Source organism: Indicator indicator, chromosome 10 (genome assembly GCF_027791375.1).
Source record: "Indicator indicator isolate 239-I01 chromosome 10, UM_Iind_1.1, whole genome shotgun sequence".
NCBI lineage: Eukaryota > Metazoa > Chordata > Aves > Piciformes > Indicatoridae > Indicator > Indicator indicator.
In genome coordinates this window covers 32,799,790-32,814,743 of record NC_072019.1, presented here as the reverse complement: position 1 = coordinate 32,814,743, position 14,954 = coordinate 32,799,790, and the positions used below count along the sequence as shown (strand labels likewise).

The window sequence follows — 14,954 nt, the reverse complement described above, 5'->3', positions numbered from 1 at the left end:
AGCTGAGGCAGGTTCAGGAAATTCAATACACAGTGCAGGCTGAGATGCTGCACGGACTCCTTGCTGCCTGGCTCTGCATGTGCAGAGATACACTGGGCTGGGTGGTGTTTTGCTGGGAGGCTGCTTGGGATTTGCAGGGAGAAAGGATGCTGCTGATTGTCTCCTCCACCTCCTGCAAACACAGGTCTAGGCTACCTGGGGATATTGCTGGCTCATGTCCAGCTGCTGTTGACCAGTACCCCCAGGTCCCTCTCTGCCTGCCTGCTCTCCAGGCACCCTTTTGCCCCACGCAGCTGAAGGGCAGTAATCTGCCTGTCAACCTCAGTGCTTCCCCTATGCTCTCTGCTGCCCCTTTCAGCTCTTTCACCTGATGCAGACTGCTTTGAAGCTAGTGGTAAATTTATCAGCCCGGGTTTGGTCTCACAGACCACCTGTGCACCCCTTTACAGTTTGCTGCTTTCTGTCTTCATCTGCTTAGTTGAATTCCTAGGTAGCATTTGACTTTCTAGTTATCATTTAAATTTCTGGTTACTACGAGCATTTCTAGTTACTAGTAGAATTTCTACTTACTATTTGGATTTCAAGTTATTATTTGCATTTCTAGTTATTACTTGCATTTCTACTTACTATTTGGATTTCTAGTTATTATTGAAATCTAGCTGCTATTTGAATTTCTAGTTGTTATTTGAATTTCTAGTTACTATTTGAATTTCTAGCTATTATTTGCATTTCTAATTACTATTTGGATTTCTAGTTATTATTGAAATCTAGTTACTATTTGAATTTCTAGTTGCTATTTGAATTTCTAGTTACTATTTGAATTTCTAGTTATTATTTGAATTTCTAGTTATTTGCATTTCTAGTTACTATTTGAATTTCTAGTTATCATTTGAATTTCTAGTTACTATTTGCATTTCTATATATTATTTGAAATTTCTAGTTAATATTTGCATTTCTAGTTATTATTTGCATTTCTACCTACTAACTGGATTTCTAGTTATTATTGAAATCTCTAGTTGCTATTTGAATTTCTAGTTATTATTTACATTTCTTCTTAATATTTGAACTTCTAATTATTATTTGAACTTCTAGTTATTTGCATTTCTAGTTGCTATTTGAATTTCTAGTTACTATTTGAATGTCTGGTTATTATTTAAACTTCTAGTTATTATTTGCATTTCTAATTGTTTGCATTTCTAGCTATCATTTCTATTTCTAGTTATTATTTGCATTTCTAGTTATTATTTGCATTTCTAGCTATTATTTGAATCTCTAGTTATTATTTGAATCTCGTTACTACATGAATCTCTAGTTACTATTTGAATTTCTAGTTACTATTTGGACTTCTAGTTGTTATTTGCATTTCTAATTGTTTGCATTTCTAGCTATTATTTGAATCTCTAGTTATTATTTGAATCACTAGTTACTACTTGAATCTCTAGTTACTACTTAAATCTCTAGTTACTACCTGAATCACTAGTTACTACTTGAATCTCTAGTTACTATTTGAACTTCTAGTTGTTATTTTCACTTCCAGTTGTTGTTTGTATTTCTGGCCATGGTTTGAGTCTCTAGTCCTTTCCCAGTTTTTCTGCTGTATTTTTTCCCTTCTTGCTCTTCCCCCTGATGGAGCACAAAGCGTCTGACTCTTTTTGCAGGCGGCGCAGATGGTGTTACAGCTACCAACACTGTGTCAGGGCTGATGGGACTGAAAGCAGACAGCACACCTTGGCCAGCAGTTGGTAGAGGACTGAGGACCACATATGGTGGCATGTCAGGTAGGTGTTGCCCTTTTTGATGCATGGTGCTTCCTTGGAGGCTTTCAAAACATCAGGAGGTCCTTGTAGTGGGCTGGAATATCATGTCTGCAGTTGCGCCGAGTCCTTACAGCTCACTGCTGGTCAATGTTTCTAATAGTCATGACAGATGGAACAGATTAAGTGTGAAGGCTCTTGGGTTGCCCTTTCCTTAATGGTAAAGTGCTACATCAGAGCACTGTGATGGGGTCAGCGCAGAAGGAAGGAAATCTCTTCTCTCGTGACCCTCTCTTTTCCTCAGATTTTTCATTCTGTCACAATTGTCAGGAGCCACATTAGACAGAGGCTAATGAAAGGGCATCACAGGGGGAGGTCTCAACAACACAAATGCAGTCTGTGTTTGCCAGCCCAAACTTCAGCCTCTCTCCAGTCATCCCGCTGGGTGCACCCTCTTGCATGGAGGTTATTTCTTCCTCTCCCCACTGTGCTAAGGATGATAGAGTGTATTAGGCAAATGTATGCATATTTTTGTAGCCTGTTGGTTGATATATACAAGAATGTCTTGTCTAGGTCATGTTTCCCACCCTTGCTTCTCGGTTTCATTTTAAAGCCAGCAGCAAAACTTTTGCACTCCAGTTCAGTATCTGTGCACACCAATGTATTAATCTATTGACCCTGTGTGCTCTGTTGCTGTGACAACGTGAACTTGGCCCTGCAAAGACAATGCTGTGAGCTGCTCTCCTGGTAGGGAGATTAGTCTCCCTGGGAGGAGAGGCTGAGAGACCTGGGGCTGTATAGACTGGAGAAGAGAAGGCTGAGAGGGGATTTAATCAATGTCTATCAATATCTGAGGGCTGGGGGTCGAGAGGGAGGGGACAGCCTCTGCTCACTTGTGCCCTGGGATAGGACAAGGGGCAATGGATGCAAACTACAGCACAGGAGGTTCCAGCTCAACATGAGGAGGAACTTCTTCACTGTGAGGGTCCCAGAGCCCTGGAACAGGCTGCCCAGAGAGGTTGTGGAGTCTCCTTCTCTGGAGCCTTTGCAGCCCTGTCTGGATGCTTTCCTGTGTGACCTGTGCTGGATTCTCTGGTCCTGCTCTGGCAGGGGGTCTGGACTGGAAGATCTTCAGAGGTCCCTTCCAACCCCAGACATCCTGTGAGTTGTGATATACGTAACTGAAGTAACAGCATCCTCCTGACTGAGTCAAACACTATTTTATTGGACCTGTCTCCTACCTCACCAAAAAAAAAAATACAATCAGAGGAGACCAGAGAGAGACAAAAAATTCTTGGTTTTATATGACTGGTGTTGTCCTTAGAGAACCATAAGGAATTTAAAAGATAACTTTTAAACAAACTTTAATTCAGATGCCTGCATTCAGTGGATAATTGCCTTATTTTGCTTTAGATAACTACGTGGAATTTGGGATTTTTTCTTTTTTTTAGAGAACAGTGAAAAGTAAGGAAGAGATAACAATCAGAAAAAATTGCTCTGCCTATTGCATAATGATTATTTCACAGTGACAGTCCAATAAGATGTTATGTTTTAATGTTATGCAAACTGGGAGGAAGAGGGGAACAAGAGGAGAACAGCCACAGCCCATTTCAATTTCTCTAGCCTGCCACATTGACAGGAAAAGAATAAAGGAGGTCACAGTGGGTGCTGCACATTAAAAATTAATAAAAGAACTATTGCAGTAGTATTTTATAGAAGTAACACCATTCACATTTTCTCATTTAAGTTGCAGTTTCTGAATATTCCTCCCTACCATAAGTCTGTCTAATAAAGTCTATAAAATGGCTGCAGTATGGGAAGTGTGCCTCCCATGTCACAGATCTGAAACATCTATCTGGTGTAAATTGCAGGGGCACCTGCATGCTCAGCTCTGAGGGAGGGCTTCCCAGCATCTCTCTGGCTTAGAATTCTGTTACAAGTGGGACCTGAGGAGAAGTTCTTGATTCTTAATTGTATTATTTTTATATAAATGTGTATAAGTACAATTAGTTGTTTGTTTGGGGTTTTTTTCCTTGAAGTTTTACATGTATCAGAGGAAACAGAAGGTGTTATTTTAGGCTGCTTCATTAGCTATGACATGAGTCTGGTTAAAAAACTATGAAACCCACCCTTGGCAGTTCATTACGTTTTGGAAAGGCATCTTGCTGCAGACAAACACATAAAGGTGTCTGGCTGATAACTGGCATCACTAGGGCCCCAGTCCCACAGCTGAGCCACGAAAATGATCAGGGGTTGGAGCACCTGTGCAAAGAGGACAGGCTGAGGGAGCTGGGGGTCTTCAGCCTGGAGAGGAGAAAGCTCCAGGGAGACCTAATAGCAGCCTGCCAGTACCTGAAAGGGGCTACAAGAAGGCTGCAGAGAGACTGTTTGCAAAGGCCTGCAGGGACAGGATGAGGGACAATGGCTTCAAACTAGAGCAGAACAGATTGAGATTGGATGTTAGAACAAATTCTTCACCGTGGAAGTGGTGGAACACTGGAACAGGTTGCCCAGGGAGGTGGTTGGGGCTCCATCCCTGGAGATACTGAAGGTGAGGCTGGACAGGGCTGTGGGCAACCTGATCTAGTTGGGGATGTCCCTGCTGAGTGCAGAGGGGTTGGACTGGATGAGCTTTGGAGGTCCCTTCCAAGCCAGCCCATTCTGTGGTTCTGTGAAGTCACTGCACCAAAGAAAGGCACAGAGCCAACGAAGTCGATCTGCTCAGCGACACATTGCAGCGCTTCCTGCTCAGCCATCAGGGTATGGCAGTACAGAAATGATACCAAAGCAGGGCAGCATTTCTACATCCAGAGAGCTGGCAAGCTTACAAGGAGGCAAAAAACCAGGTGAGCCTATCATCTTGTCAGCTCCAGGGGCAGGGTGGCTGTACTTCTGAGGTCTGTTCCCAGCCATGCCAGGGCTGAGCTGCGTGGCCTGCAGCCAGACACTTGACCTTTTCATGCTTTATTTCTTCTGTCTGTGAAATGGCAGCAACACCACTTCCATGCCTGCAGGCTTGAGGTGAAGTGCTCTGTGGTCCTGCCACGGAAGTCATTTCGTAGTGTAAAGTATTGGTTTTCTACTCTGATGTGCTTCAACTTCTTGCTCTATTTTTTAATCTAATTGAGTCAGTAAGGTTTTCACAGTATCACAGTATATCAGAGGTTGGAAGGGACCTCAAGAAATCATCAGGTCCAACCCCCCTGCCAGAGCAGGATCACTTAGGGTAGTCCACACAGGAATGCATCCCGGTGGGGTTGGAAAGTCTCCAGAGAAGGAGACTCCACAACCTCTCTGGGCAGCCTGCTCCAGGGCTCTGTCACCCTCACTGGAAAGAAGTTTCTCCTCATGTTGAGCTGAAACCTTCTATGTTCAAGGGTTTGGGTTGATCTTTTTGTTTTGGGGTGGTTTTTTTGGTTTGGTTTGTTTGGTTTGTTTTTGTTTCTGGGTGGTTTGGTTTTGTTTTGTTTTTCATAATTCTTCTCAAGAGATTTTTTTTTTTTTTAATTGAAAGTCAGCACTTTTATAGAAGCTGTAAGTCTGGTCCATTTTCCATGTGTCTTACTAAAGCACAGCTGGTTTATTGTGTTCTGTAGTGCACAAACCTCCAGCAGATGCAGCAAACAGCCAAGCTGTAGCTGGCTTTATGTTTTGGGTTTTGTTTTTTTACCAGTTGCAGAGATTTTAGTTGTTTTCTGGGCTAGAAAAGAACTTGCTCACAGAGGTGCAGTAAGTATGGCAGGAGTTTCCATCCTACGGGGCACAGTGTCCATGGGCCCCATCCCTGGAGGTGTTTAAGGCCAGGCTGGATGAGGCTCTGGCCAGCCTGATGTAGTGTGAGGTGTCCCTGACCATGGCAGGGGGGTTGGAACTGGATGATCCTTGTGGTCCCTTCCAACCCTGACTGATTCTATGGTTCTATGTCTGAGGGTCGGTGGGAGCTGGCCCCCAGTCCTGTGGAGCTCTCAGCACAAAGTCCTCTCAGTCAGGTGTGCTGGTGAGGTCTGAAGTGAAACCCTGCTCAAAGATGGTGACCTTCAGCATCATCCAAGCAGCGAGGAGCTGCTTGAACTGGAGTATTTCTGGAGGGCTGTATTAAACTGCACTGTAGATCAGTCTGAACTTGCTTATCTCCCCTCCCCCCCCTCCTTCTTTTTATACATTCATCACAAGAAACTCTCCCTACCTCCAGCAGCATTGCCTGCTAGTGTAGGGCTTACTCTGTCTGAAATGCAGCTTTTGCTTCAGAGAGGGGTCTGCTACCAGCAGCAGGGACACATTCCCTCCTTGGTGTTAGAGAAGATGTAGAGAAACATGCCCTGTACTTTGGAATCTCTTTCCATTCACTACCCTAAGGGCAAGAGGAGCCCTCCACCAGCAGTCTGTGAGAGGAGGAGGCCAGCAGAAAGCTGGAGGTAAGCCACCACAGTTCAAAACATGCACTGGGCTCTTCTCACAAGTAACTGACAACAGAATGAGAGGGAATGGCCTCAAGTAGTGCCAGGGGAGGCTTAGGCTGGACATTCGGAAGCATTTTTCATGGAAAGGGTTGTAAGGCACAATCTCAAGAGGACACAGTCTCAAGCTGTGCAGGGGGAAGTTTGGGCTTGATCTTAGAAAAAGGTTCTTCACAGAAGGAGAGATTTGCCATTGGAATGGGCTGCCCAGGGAGGTGGTGGGGTCAGCATCCCTGGAGGTGTTCAAGAGAAGCCTGGATGAGGCACTTGGTGCCATGGTCTGGTTGATTGGATAGGGCTGGGTGATAGGTTGGACTGGATGACCTTGGAGGTCTCTTCCAAGCTGGTTGATTCGGTGTGTAATTGTGTGGAAGAGCTGCCCAGGGAGGTGTTGGAGTCACCATCCCTGGAGGTGTCTAACAGCCATCTGGATGTGGTGCTGGGGACATGGTGCAGGGACAGGCTGGGTGCAGTGTGTAGAGTGGCTGGGCTGGGTGGGCTCAGAGGACCTTTCCTGCCTGGATGGTTCTGTGATTCTATGAATGTCAGCACTTTGCACCTCCAAGCAGGGCAGCCCCTGTCCCTGCTGAATGCTGAGGCCTGGGTCTGCTCTGCCAGGCAGCAGGGCCTGAGGGCAGCAAGTTGCTTTGTAGTGTTTGTGGCAGGTGGGAGCACAGCCGGTGCCAGAGGGCTGGTGGCCTGGCAGCAGGGGCTGGCTGGTGGCAGGGCTGGGATCCCACTGTAAGGAAATCCTTCTCCTCAGGACAGCTGTTCTTTAGAAATGTGCTGTGTCCATGCATTTCTGAAGACAATGCAGACTGCCTGCCCCTGCAGAGTGCCAAACTCGCTCCTCCAAGCTTAATGAAGGTTTCTGTTGATGAGCAGATCATGGAAGTGTGTTGTTGCCATGGCCTAGCAGCAGGCTCACATTTGGCTTGCCTCCCCCTCCTCAAAAATGGGCTCCTATGTGTACTGAAGAAATGTTTTCCATCGTACAGCTTCCCTTGGTCTTCTGTTCCTTCCTTTTTTTCTTTCCTTCTTTTTTTTTATTTTGTTCTTCCTCAAGTGGAAGCAGCTCTATAAAGAGAGTCATCTTTCATTTCTCCAGAAATGAGAGACACTGAAAAGGGGATTTCATTTGCATTCCTTCTAATTTGCTAAATGGCAGGTAATTCCCTGTGGCTTTTCTAACAGAGATGAAAATAAAAATAGAATTAAATATAATTTAAAAAAAAAGTTTATTAGCATCATTGCTTTCCTGTTTTGATCTAATTTGATCAACTGAAAATTGCTAAGCTGTAAGAGCCATCGTTGTTTCCTCCTTCATGCTCCTCTGTATGTCATAGAATCATAGAATCAGGAAGGGACCTCAAGGATCATCCAGTTCCAACCCCCCTGCCGTGGGCTGGGACACCTCACACTACATCAGGTTGCTCACAGCCACAGAGAGCCTGGCTGCAAAAGCCTCCAGGGATGAGGCTTCCACCACCTCCCTAGGCAGCCACATATGCTGGGTAGTTTTGACAGGGAAGGATCCCCAGTATCCCAGGTGGATTTTTGACCAGTAGACTGTAGGATTAGTCTCTCTCTCTTCTCTGCTTCCTGGCAAAAACTGAATTATTAATACAAAGTGAAACAGCTCTCACAGGATACACACTGATACCAGCACAGCCTGCTCACTTGCACACGAGTCTGACTTGAGCAAGCCAGGTTTAAATCCCAGGTGTGAGCCTGGGTCCCACCTAGGTCCCCTGGATTCCAAGCTTACCCCCCAGTTATTGAGCGTTGTAAAATGCCTCTAGATTTTCTTCACCTTCTACCTCTATCAAGATGCCAAAGAAAAATACTTGCAGGAAAAAATTCAGTTTCATTTTAACAAATTGTTATTTTCTAAGGAATAGAAAATATTAAAAATATTAGAGAATATTAGAAAATCTTAGAATATTAGAGAATATCAGAAAATAACAATTTTCTAATTAGCCTCAGCTAAGCCTAAGGGCTATGGTAGCCCTATATTGTGTCTCTGTTGCTTGAGGGGATGTTGTGCTTAGAGAATCCCAATCTTCTTTTTTTATAAGTTTCCAGGAACTATCTCCTCAAGAAGTGGAAATGTTCTAATGGAGCCTCCAAGATACGGTTAAGGAAATAAGGCCTTATGGAGAGCAGCCCTGAGGAGAGGGACCTGGGAGTGCTGGTGGACAAAAGTTCTGCATGGGACAACAATGTGCCCTGGTGGCCAAGAAGGCCAATGGGGTCCTGGGGTGCATTCAGAGGAGTGTGTCCAGCAGAGCCAGGGAGGTTCTCCTCCCACCTGCTCTGCCCTGCTGAGACCTCACCTGCAATATTGCATCCAGTTCTGGGCTCCATAGTTCAAGAGGGACAGGGATCTGCTGGAGAGAGTCCAGTGAACAAAGCCAGGGGGCTACCAATAGCCCCCTTCTCCCTGCCCCCCCCCCCCACCCCCCCCCACCGCCCAGTGTACAAGGGAAAGAGAAAGAATGTGGAGAAAGGAGTTAGTATAGCTCTGTGTCCAGTTCTGGGCTCCCCAGTTCAAGAGGGACAGGGATCTGCTGGAGAGAGTCCAAGGGAGAGCTACAAGGATGCTGAAGGGACTGGAGCACTGCCTGGTGAGGAGAGGCTGAGAGCCCTGGGGCTGTTTAGTCTGGAGAGGAGAAGACTGAGAGGGGATCTGATCAATGTCTATCAATAGCTGAGGGCTGGGGGTCAAACAGGAGGGTCAGGCTCTGATCAGTTGCATGCTGGGATAGGACAAGGGGCAATGGATGGAAACTCCAGCACAGGAGGTTCCACCTTACCAAGAGGAAGAACTTCTTCACTGTGAGGGTCCCAGAGCACTGGAACAGGCTGCCCAGAGAGGTTGTGGAGTCTCCTCCTGTGGAGCCTCTGCAGCCCTGTCTGGATGTGTTCCTGTGTGACCTGTGCTGGATTCTCTGGTCCTGCTCTGGCAGGGGGGTTGGATTTGAAGATTTCTGGAGGTCCCTCCAACCCCTAACATGATCCTGTGAGTGATTTCATTAAAACTTGTCTGCTGACTTGGATGAAGGGCACGCAAGGTCTCACCAATGTGAGGATTAGAGCTTTCTTCTTAATAACAGCTACAGGAGGTGTTCTTAAACATCAGCCATCAGAGTAACCACCTGCAATCAGCCTGAGGATCTCCAGAGGTCCCTTCCAACCCCTAACATCCTGTGAGCCTGGGATGAAAGACAAAGTCTAAAATTAAGATGCAGTTTCCCAGTTTGTGTAACTACTCCATGTGTTTGCAGGATTAGAGACAGAGTTTGATTTCTCTTTAGGAGCTTTTAGAACTGACCCAGCAGTATTTCAGGTTTTAGAATATGGAACCCATGAGATTTTTCCTCTAAGTCCTTCCCATAGGTGTGCGACACAGAGTGTTTGCTTCTGACCAAGAAGTTAATGCTGCTTTTAAAAACCCTCACAAAGAATAATGACCTCTGGCTCTGAAAGAGATGGGTTTTTTTCTGGATGAGTATAAATTATTTTGAAAAGCATATTTCCTCAATAAGGTTGCAGAGGGAAATGTTAATATACTGTGGGCAGCCGCATGCTTCCCGAAGAGTTCTTTCCTTTAAAGGGATTTTTAAATGATTTTTAAAAATGAAAGGGTTTTGTGAGCCTTCATTAATGTGCTTCCATATTCCAGATGTGTTTTATCCAACTGATCACATTGCAGCACAATAGGCTGTCCGTTGCAGGCAAAAGAGGGCAGACCTTCTGTTGGAATTTCCATGGATTTTTGTTCTTTGTCATCTCTTTGTTTCTTTGGGTTTGGGGTTTTTTGCTTTGTTTTGGTTGGGTTTTTGGTTTTTGTTTTGTTTGTTTTGCTTTTTTTTGTTTGTTTTTTTTGTTTGTAGGTTATTTGTGGTGTTTTTTGGTTTGTAGGTTATTTGTGGGTTTTTTTGTTTGTAGATTATTTGTGGGGATTTTTGTTTGTAGATTATTTGTGGGGTTTTGTTTGTAGGCTATTTGTGGGGTTTTTTGTTTGTAGATGATTTGTGGGGTTTTTTGTTTGTAGGTTATTTGTGGGGTTTTTTGGTTTGTAGGTTATTTGTGGGGGGTTTTGTTTGTAGGCTATTTGTGGGTTTTTTTGCTTGTAGGTTATTTGTGGGGTTTTTTGTAGGTTATTTGGGTTTTTTTTTGTTTGTAGGTTAATTGTGGGGGGTTTTGTTTGTAGGTTACTTGGGGAGTTTTGTTTGTAGGTTATTTATGGGGGGGTTGTAGGTTATTTATGGGGGGTTTTGTCTGTAGGTTATTTGTGGGGGTTTTGCAGGTTATTTGTGGTGGCTTTTGTTTGTAGGTTAATTGTGGGGATTTTGTTTGGTTTTTTGGTTGTGGTTTTTTTGTTTGTTTATTTGTTTGGTTTGGTTTGGTTCAGTTTTGTGGCTTTTTTGTTTTGGTTTGGTTTTTGGTTGGTTTTTGGTTTGGGTTGGGTTGTTTTTTTTGTCTGGGTTTTGGTTTTGGGTTGGTTTTGGGTTTGGGTTTTGTTTTGGTTTGGTTTTTTGTTTGGTGGTGGGGTTTTTTTGTTGTTTTTCTTTCTTGAGTGTTTTCTGTTTCATTTGGGTTTTGCTTTGTTTTTTGGTGTTTGGTTTTGTATTTTTTGTTTGGTTGGTTGACTTTTGGGTTTTGGATTGAGTTTTGTTTTGCTTTTTGTTTGTGTTTTTTGTTTGTTTGGTTTTGGTTTTGTTATCTTTGGGGTGGTTTTGTGTTTTGTCTTCTGTTTGTTTTTTTATTTGGTTTGGTTTGGGTTTTTCTTTTTTGGTTTTTGGGTTTTTTTGGGTTTTGGTTTGGTTTGGGTTTTGGTTTGGTTTGGGTTTTGTTTTTTATTTGCTTGGGGTTGGGGGGGGGTTGGTTTTTTGGGGCTTGCTCTGTTTGGGTTTGTCTGGTTTTTGGTTTTTTGGGTTTTTTTTGTTTGGTTTGATTTTGGGGTTTTGTTTGTCTGGAAGCCACATCCTTAGGGTATAAATTTATGAACCATGCACTGGACTTAGCAAGAAACTTAGGTCAAAGGCAAATCTCTGTGTGATGCACTCGTTGTGTGCCCTTTAATGCTTTGTTGCAAAAATATTGCAGTGTTGCACAGGAGCAGTTCAAGCACCTCCTGTCTATGTGCAGCCCCTGCTTTGTCCCATTCTGGCATTCTGTGGTATTTTGGAGTTACTTTGGGGTTATTTGCACAAATGCATTGCACAGCAAGTTCAGGTTTTCTAGAACAGGAGAGATTCATAAAGTTGGGTGCTGTAGCTTCGTAGCTGACCACAAGCGATGTTAGAAGGGATATACCCAGAGAGCAGATTCAGTCATTAGATGTGGCAGTGTAGAATTGTTGGAAACCCACAGAAGCAGTTCACTTTAGTGACTTTTGAAGAAAACTGTCTGGGTTTACAAATGCAGGAAGCCAGCAAACCTTTGAACAACTTTTGAGAAGGCTGTGTTTTGTCTTTGAGTTGGAAAGATTGTGAACACCTTGTAACTGAAGAGAAAGACCAGGCAGAAGTGGAGTGGATGTGGTGAGAAGCTTGTTTGGCAGTATTGACCTGTTGTGTGCTTTGCTTGGACCCATGTCAGTGGAAGGAGAGCCAGTTGGGATGTTCCAGGGGAGGTATAGATTGGATATTAGGAGGCAGTTCTTCACAGAGAGAGATTTGCCATTGGAATGTGCTGCCCAGGAAGGTGGTGAAGTCACTGACCCTGGAGATGTTCAAGAGAAGCCTGGATGAGGCACTTGGTGCCATGGTCTGGTTGATTGGATAGGGCTGGTTGATAGGTTGGACTGGATGAGCTTGGAGGGCTCTTCCAACCTGGTTGATTCTATGACAGCTCTGTATTAGAAAAGTATATAAGTTGACTATGTAACAGAGGCTTTGGCTTTGGCTTTGGCTTATGCTTCAGCTCTGGCTTTGGGTTATGCTTCAGCTCCTGCTTTTGCTCATGATTAGTGCTTTGCTTAGTTGCTTAGGCAATAAATGCTTTTGCCTTTCACAATAAGAGTCTTCCTGTCTTGTCTTCACCTGGAAACACCATAACATGCAGAATATGAGAAGACCATGACTGATACAATTATATACAAAAAAAAAGAAGAAAGCCCAAACCCCACTGTCAGACAGCAATTGTGACCTTTAAGAGAATGCTTTGTGGGTGTTATGTCATTAAACTAAAATGTATACATAGTCTGAGTAATTGCCTGATGTGATTAATAGGGGCTTATGGGATAGTGTGAAATACCTGGGTGATATGGGAAGAGGAAAACTCCAAGTTCTAATGACGAGCTGCCTTTTCATTTGATGACATGTCATCCTAAAGGAAGTGAAAAAAAACAGGAAAAAAGGACGCAGAGCATTCGCCTTCCTACTCACAGTTCTCTGTGTGACTGTTGCAGTGTGGATTTTGGTCAATAGAAGGGACTGAGGAGCTGCCCATCACTGGAAACAAACCCAAATGTATGCATGCCCAGGCACACATAGTTTAGCATAAATATTTACCGAGTTAAAGACTACTTATGTTAAAGGGACGTCTGTAAACCCATGGTGATAGCACTAAGGAACAACTATCTGCCATAGTGCAATTTCAATTTGGTTGTATTATTTCTGCTAAATGTAGCTTGGCCATTAAAAGCTCTTATTTGCATACATTGTGTCAGGCTTCACAAAGAGTCCTCTGTTTTCCACCATGTCCTTGCAGCAGGCTGATTTCTCTTAGTGTTCTGCCGTCAGTGGTCTGTGCAGGAGAGATCAGAGCCCTAATAATAGATTTTTGACAGGGAGCTCGCCTGCTACCTGCCCTACACAAATCCTCACTGTTCATGTTTGCTTCATGGCAACAAAGCAGACAGAAGGAAAATGCCAAGTGCTGAGTTTGAGGTATAGCCCTGCCATAGCTTGACATTTTAGCAGAACAGCAGTTTATGAGATGCATAATTTTTCATCTGGGACTCAGCTGCCATTTTCATAGGAGCTTGCAGCTGATCGACTGCCTGGAAGTAGGGCAAAGGTTTATGGTGGAGATCAAGGTCTGCGTCCTTCCCATAGCTATTTAAAAATAAGTATTATTCTCCAGATAAGGTCAGAGAACTAAGCATATTTTTTTTTTAATCCTTTTAACATTTTTTTAATCCTTTTAATATTTTTAACCCTTTCAATATTTTTAACCCTTTTAATATTTTTAACCCTTTCAATATTTTTTAACCCTTTTAATATTTTTTAACCCTTTCAATATTTTTTCTAACCCAATTTCATTCCCCCAAAGAAAATGTTTTCCATTGGTAGCATTTTACATGGGTGCCGTCCGTAGTTGATTTAAACTGGCTTCAATTTATTTCATTCACCCAAAGATTAAAGAGAGTTCTGGGAAAAGAATGAAGCATGACTCTTCACACACAGCATCTGAACAAAGCTATGTTTTCTCCTCCTCTTACTTTGAATAAAGCTCATTCCAGGCTCTAAATGAATGAAAAGTCTTCACTCTTGAAGCTTAACTGGTTCATGTTTTTTATTGTTGTAGTCTGAATTTACATCTTCACATTCATGCCCAAGCACTTGGGAAACAAATGCAGTGTAGGTGCATGCAAGCCAGTGTTTAATGTAGAATTACACATCTCTGGGAGCTTCAGTAACAGTTCACTATGTCACAGGCTCATAGAGAGCAGTGGTACAATACACTGGATTAATTAAAGAAACCTTGCAGAGAACTGAATTCTCAGAGTGTCAAGATTTCAGTTTTATGTTAAATATTTTCTAAAGGCCAGACCCTTAAATCTCAGGGGCTGTACCAAGCAGTGAGCTGTGAATTTAACCATAGGCTAACTGCTAATGATAAGGAAAAGAGTCCAAGTTGAGGCAGCTGTAATACAGTCATTGGATTAGGCTATCAATCACTCAGTTCCCTCAGGAACAGGCAAAGATGACAAAACAGTGAAAAGGGAAATTAGGAGGGGAGGGCATGACTAGAATGAGATTCCTCACCCAATGGATCTGTTAGTTGGCTGAATCCCCCAAGCATCAGACGGAAATGGCCAGCATTGCTCCCAGACTAAAAGCCAAGTGTTTGCTCCAAAGTCCTGGAAGACCATTGCATCATCATTAACTGTTGCTGACCTGTGTGGGGTTTTAGCTGTGCAGTTGGCTATATGGTCTTACATTTTTTTTTTCAGTAGCCCATAGATAGATTAATCTCTAAACTACTGTGTTTGAGCACTGGATTTACTCTTTACATCAAAGCTCACACAGAATATGCCCACTTGAAAGAGTTCCCCTCCCAGATGAGTGTTTGGGTTTTTTTTGATAAACAGATAACTGGTAAGCTATCAAGTCTGACTTGATGGCTATCAAAGGTAGGTGTCAAAAGGGGATTCAGATCACAGGCTCACAGGATGTTAGGGGTTGGAAGGGACCTCGAAAGATCTTCCAGGCCAACCCCCCTGCCAGAGCAGGACCAGAGAATCCAGCACAGGTCACACAGGAACACATCCAGACAGGGCTGCAAAGGCTCCAGAGAAGGAGACTCCACAACCTCTCTGGGCAGCCTGTTCCAGGGCTCTGGGACCCTCACAGTGAAGAAGTTTCTCCTCAAGCTGAGGTGGAGCCTCCTGTGCTGTGGTTTCCATCCACTGCCACTTGTCCTATCCCAAGGTGCAACTGAGCAGAGGCTGTCCCCTCCCTCCTGACCCCCAGCCCTCAGATATTGATAGACATTTATTAAATCCCCT

The 14,954-nt window shown here is 43.8% G+C and overlaps 1 protein-coding gene across 1 annotated transcript in view; it reads left to right on the top strand.

Moving 5' to 3' along the window:
• The window catches only part of DPYD (dihydropyrimidine dehydrogenase), a 605,351-nt gene that overhangs the window by 433,945 nt on the left and 156,452 nt on the right, over window positions 1–14,954 (top strand). The window contains exon 18 of the mRNA XM_054384577.1: window positions 1,659–1,778. Coding sequence (XP_054240552.1) covers window positions 1,659–1,778 — 120 coding nt within the window. The remainder of the gene's footprint in view (window positions 1–1,658; window positions 1,779–14,954) is intronic.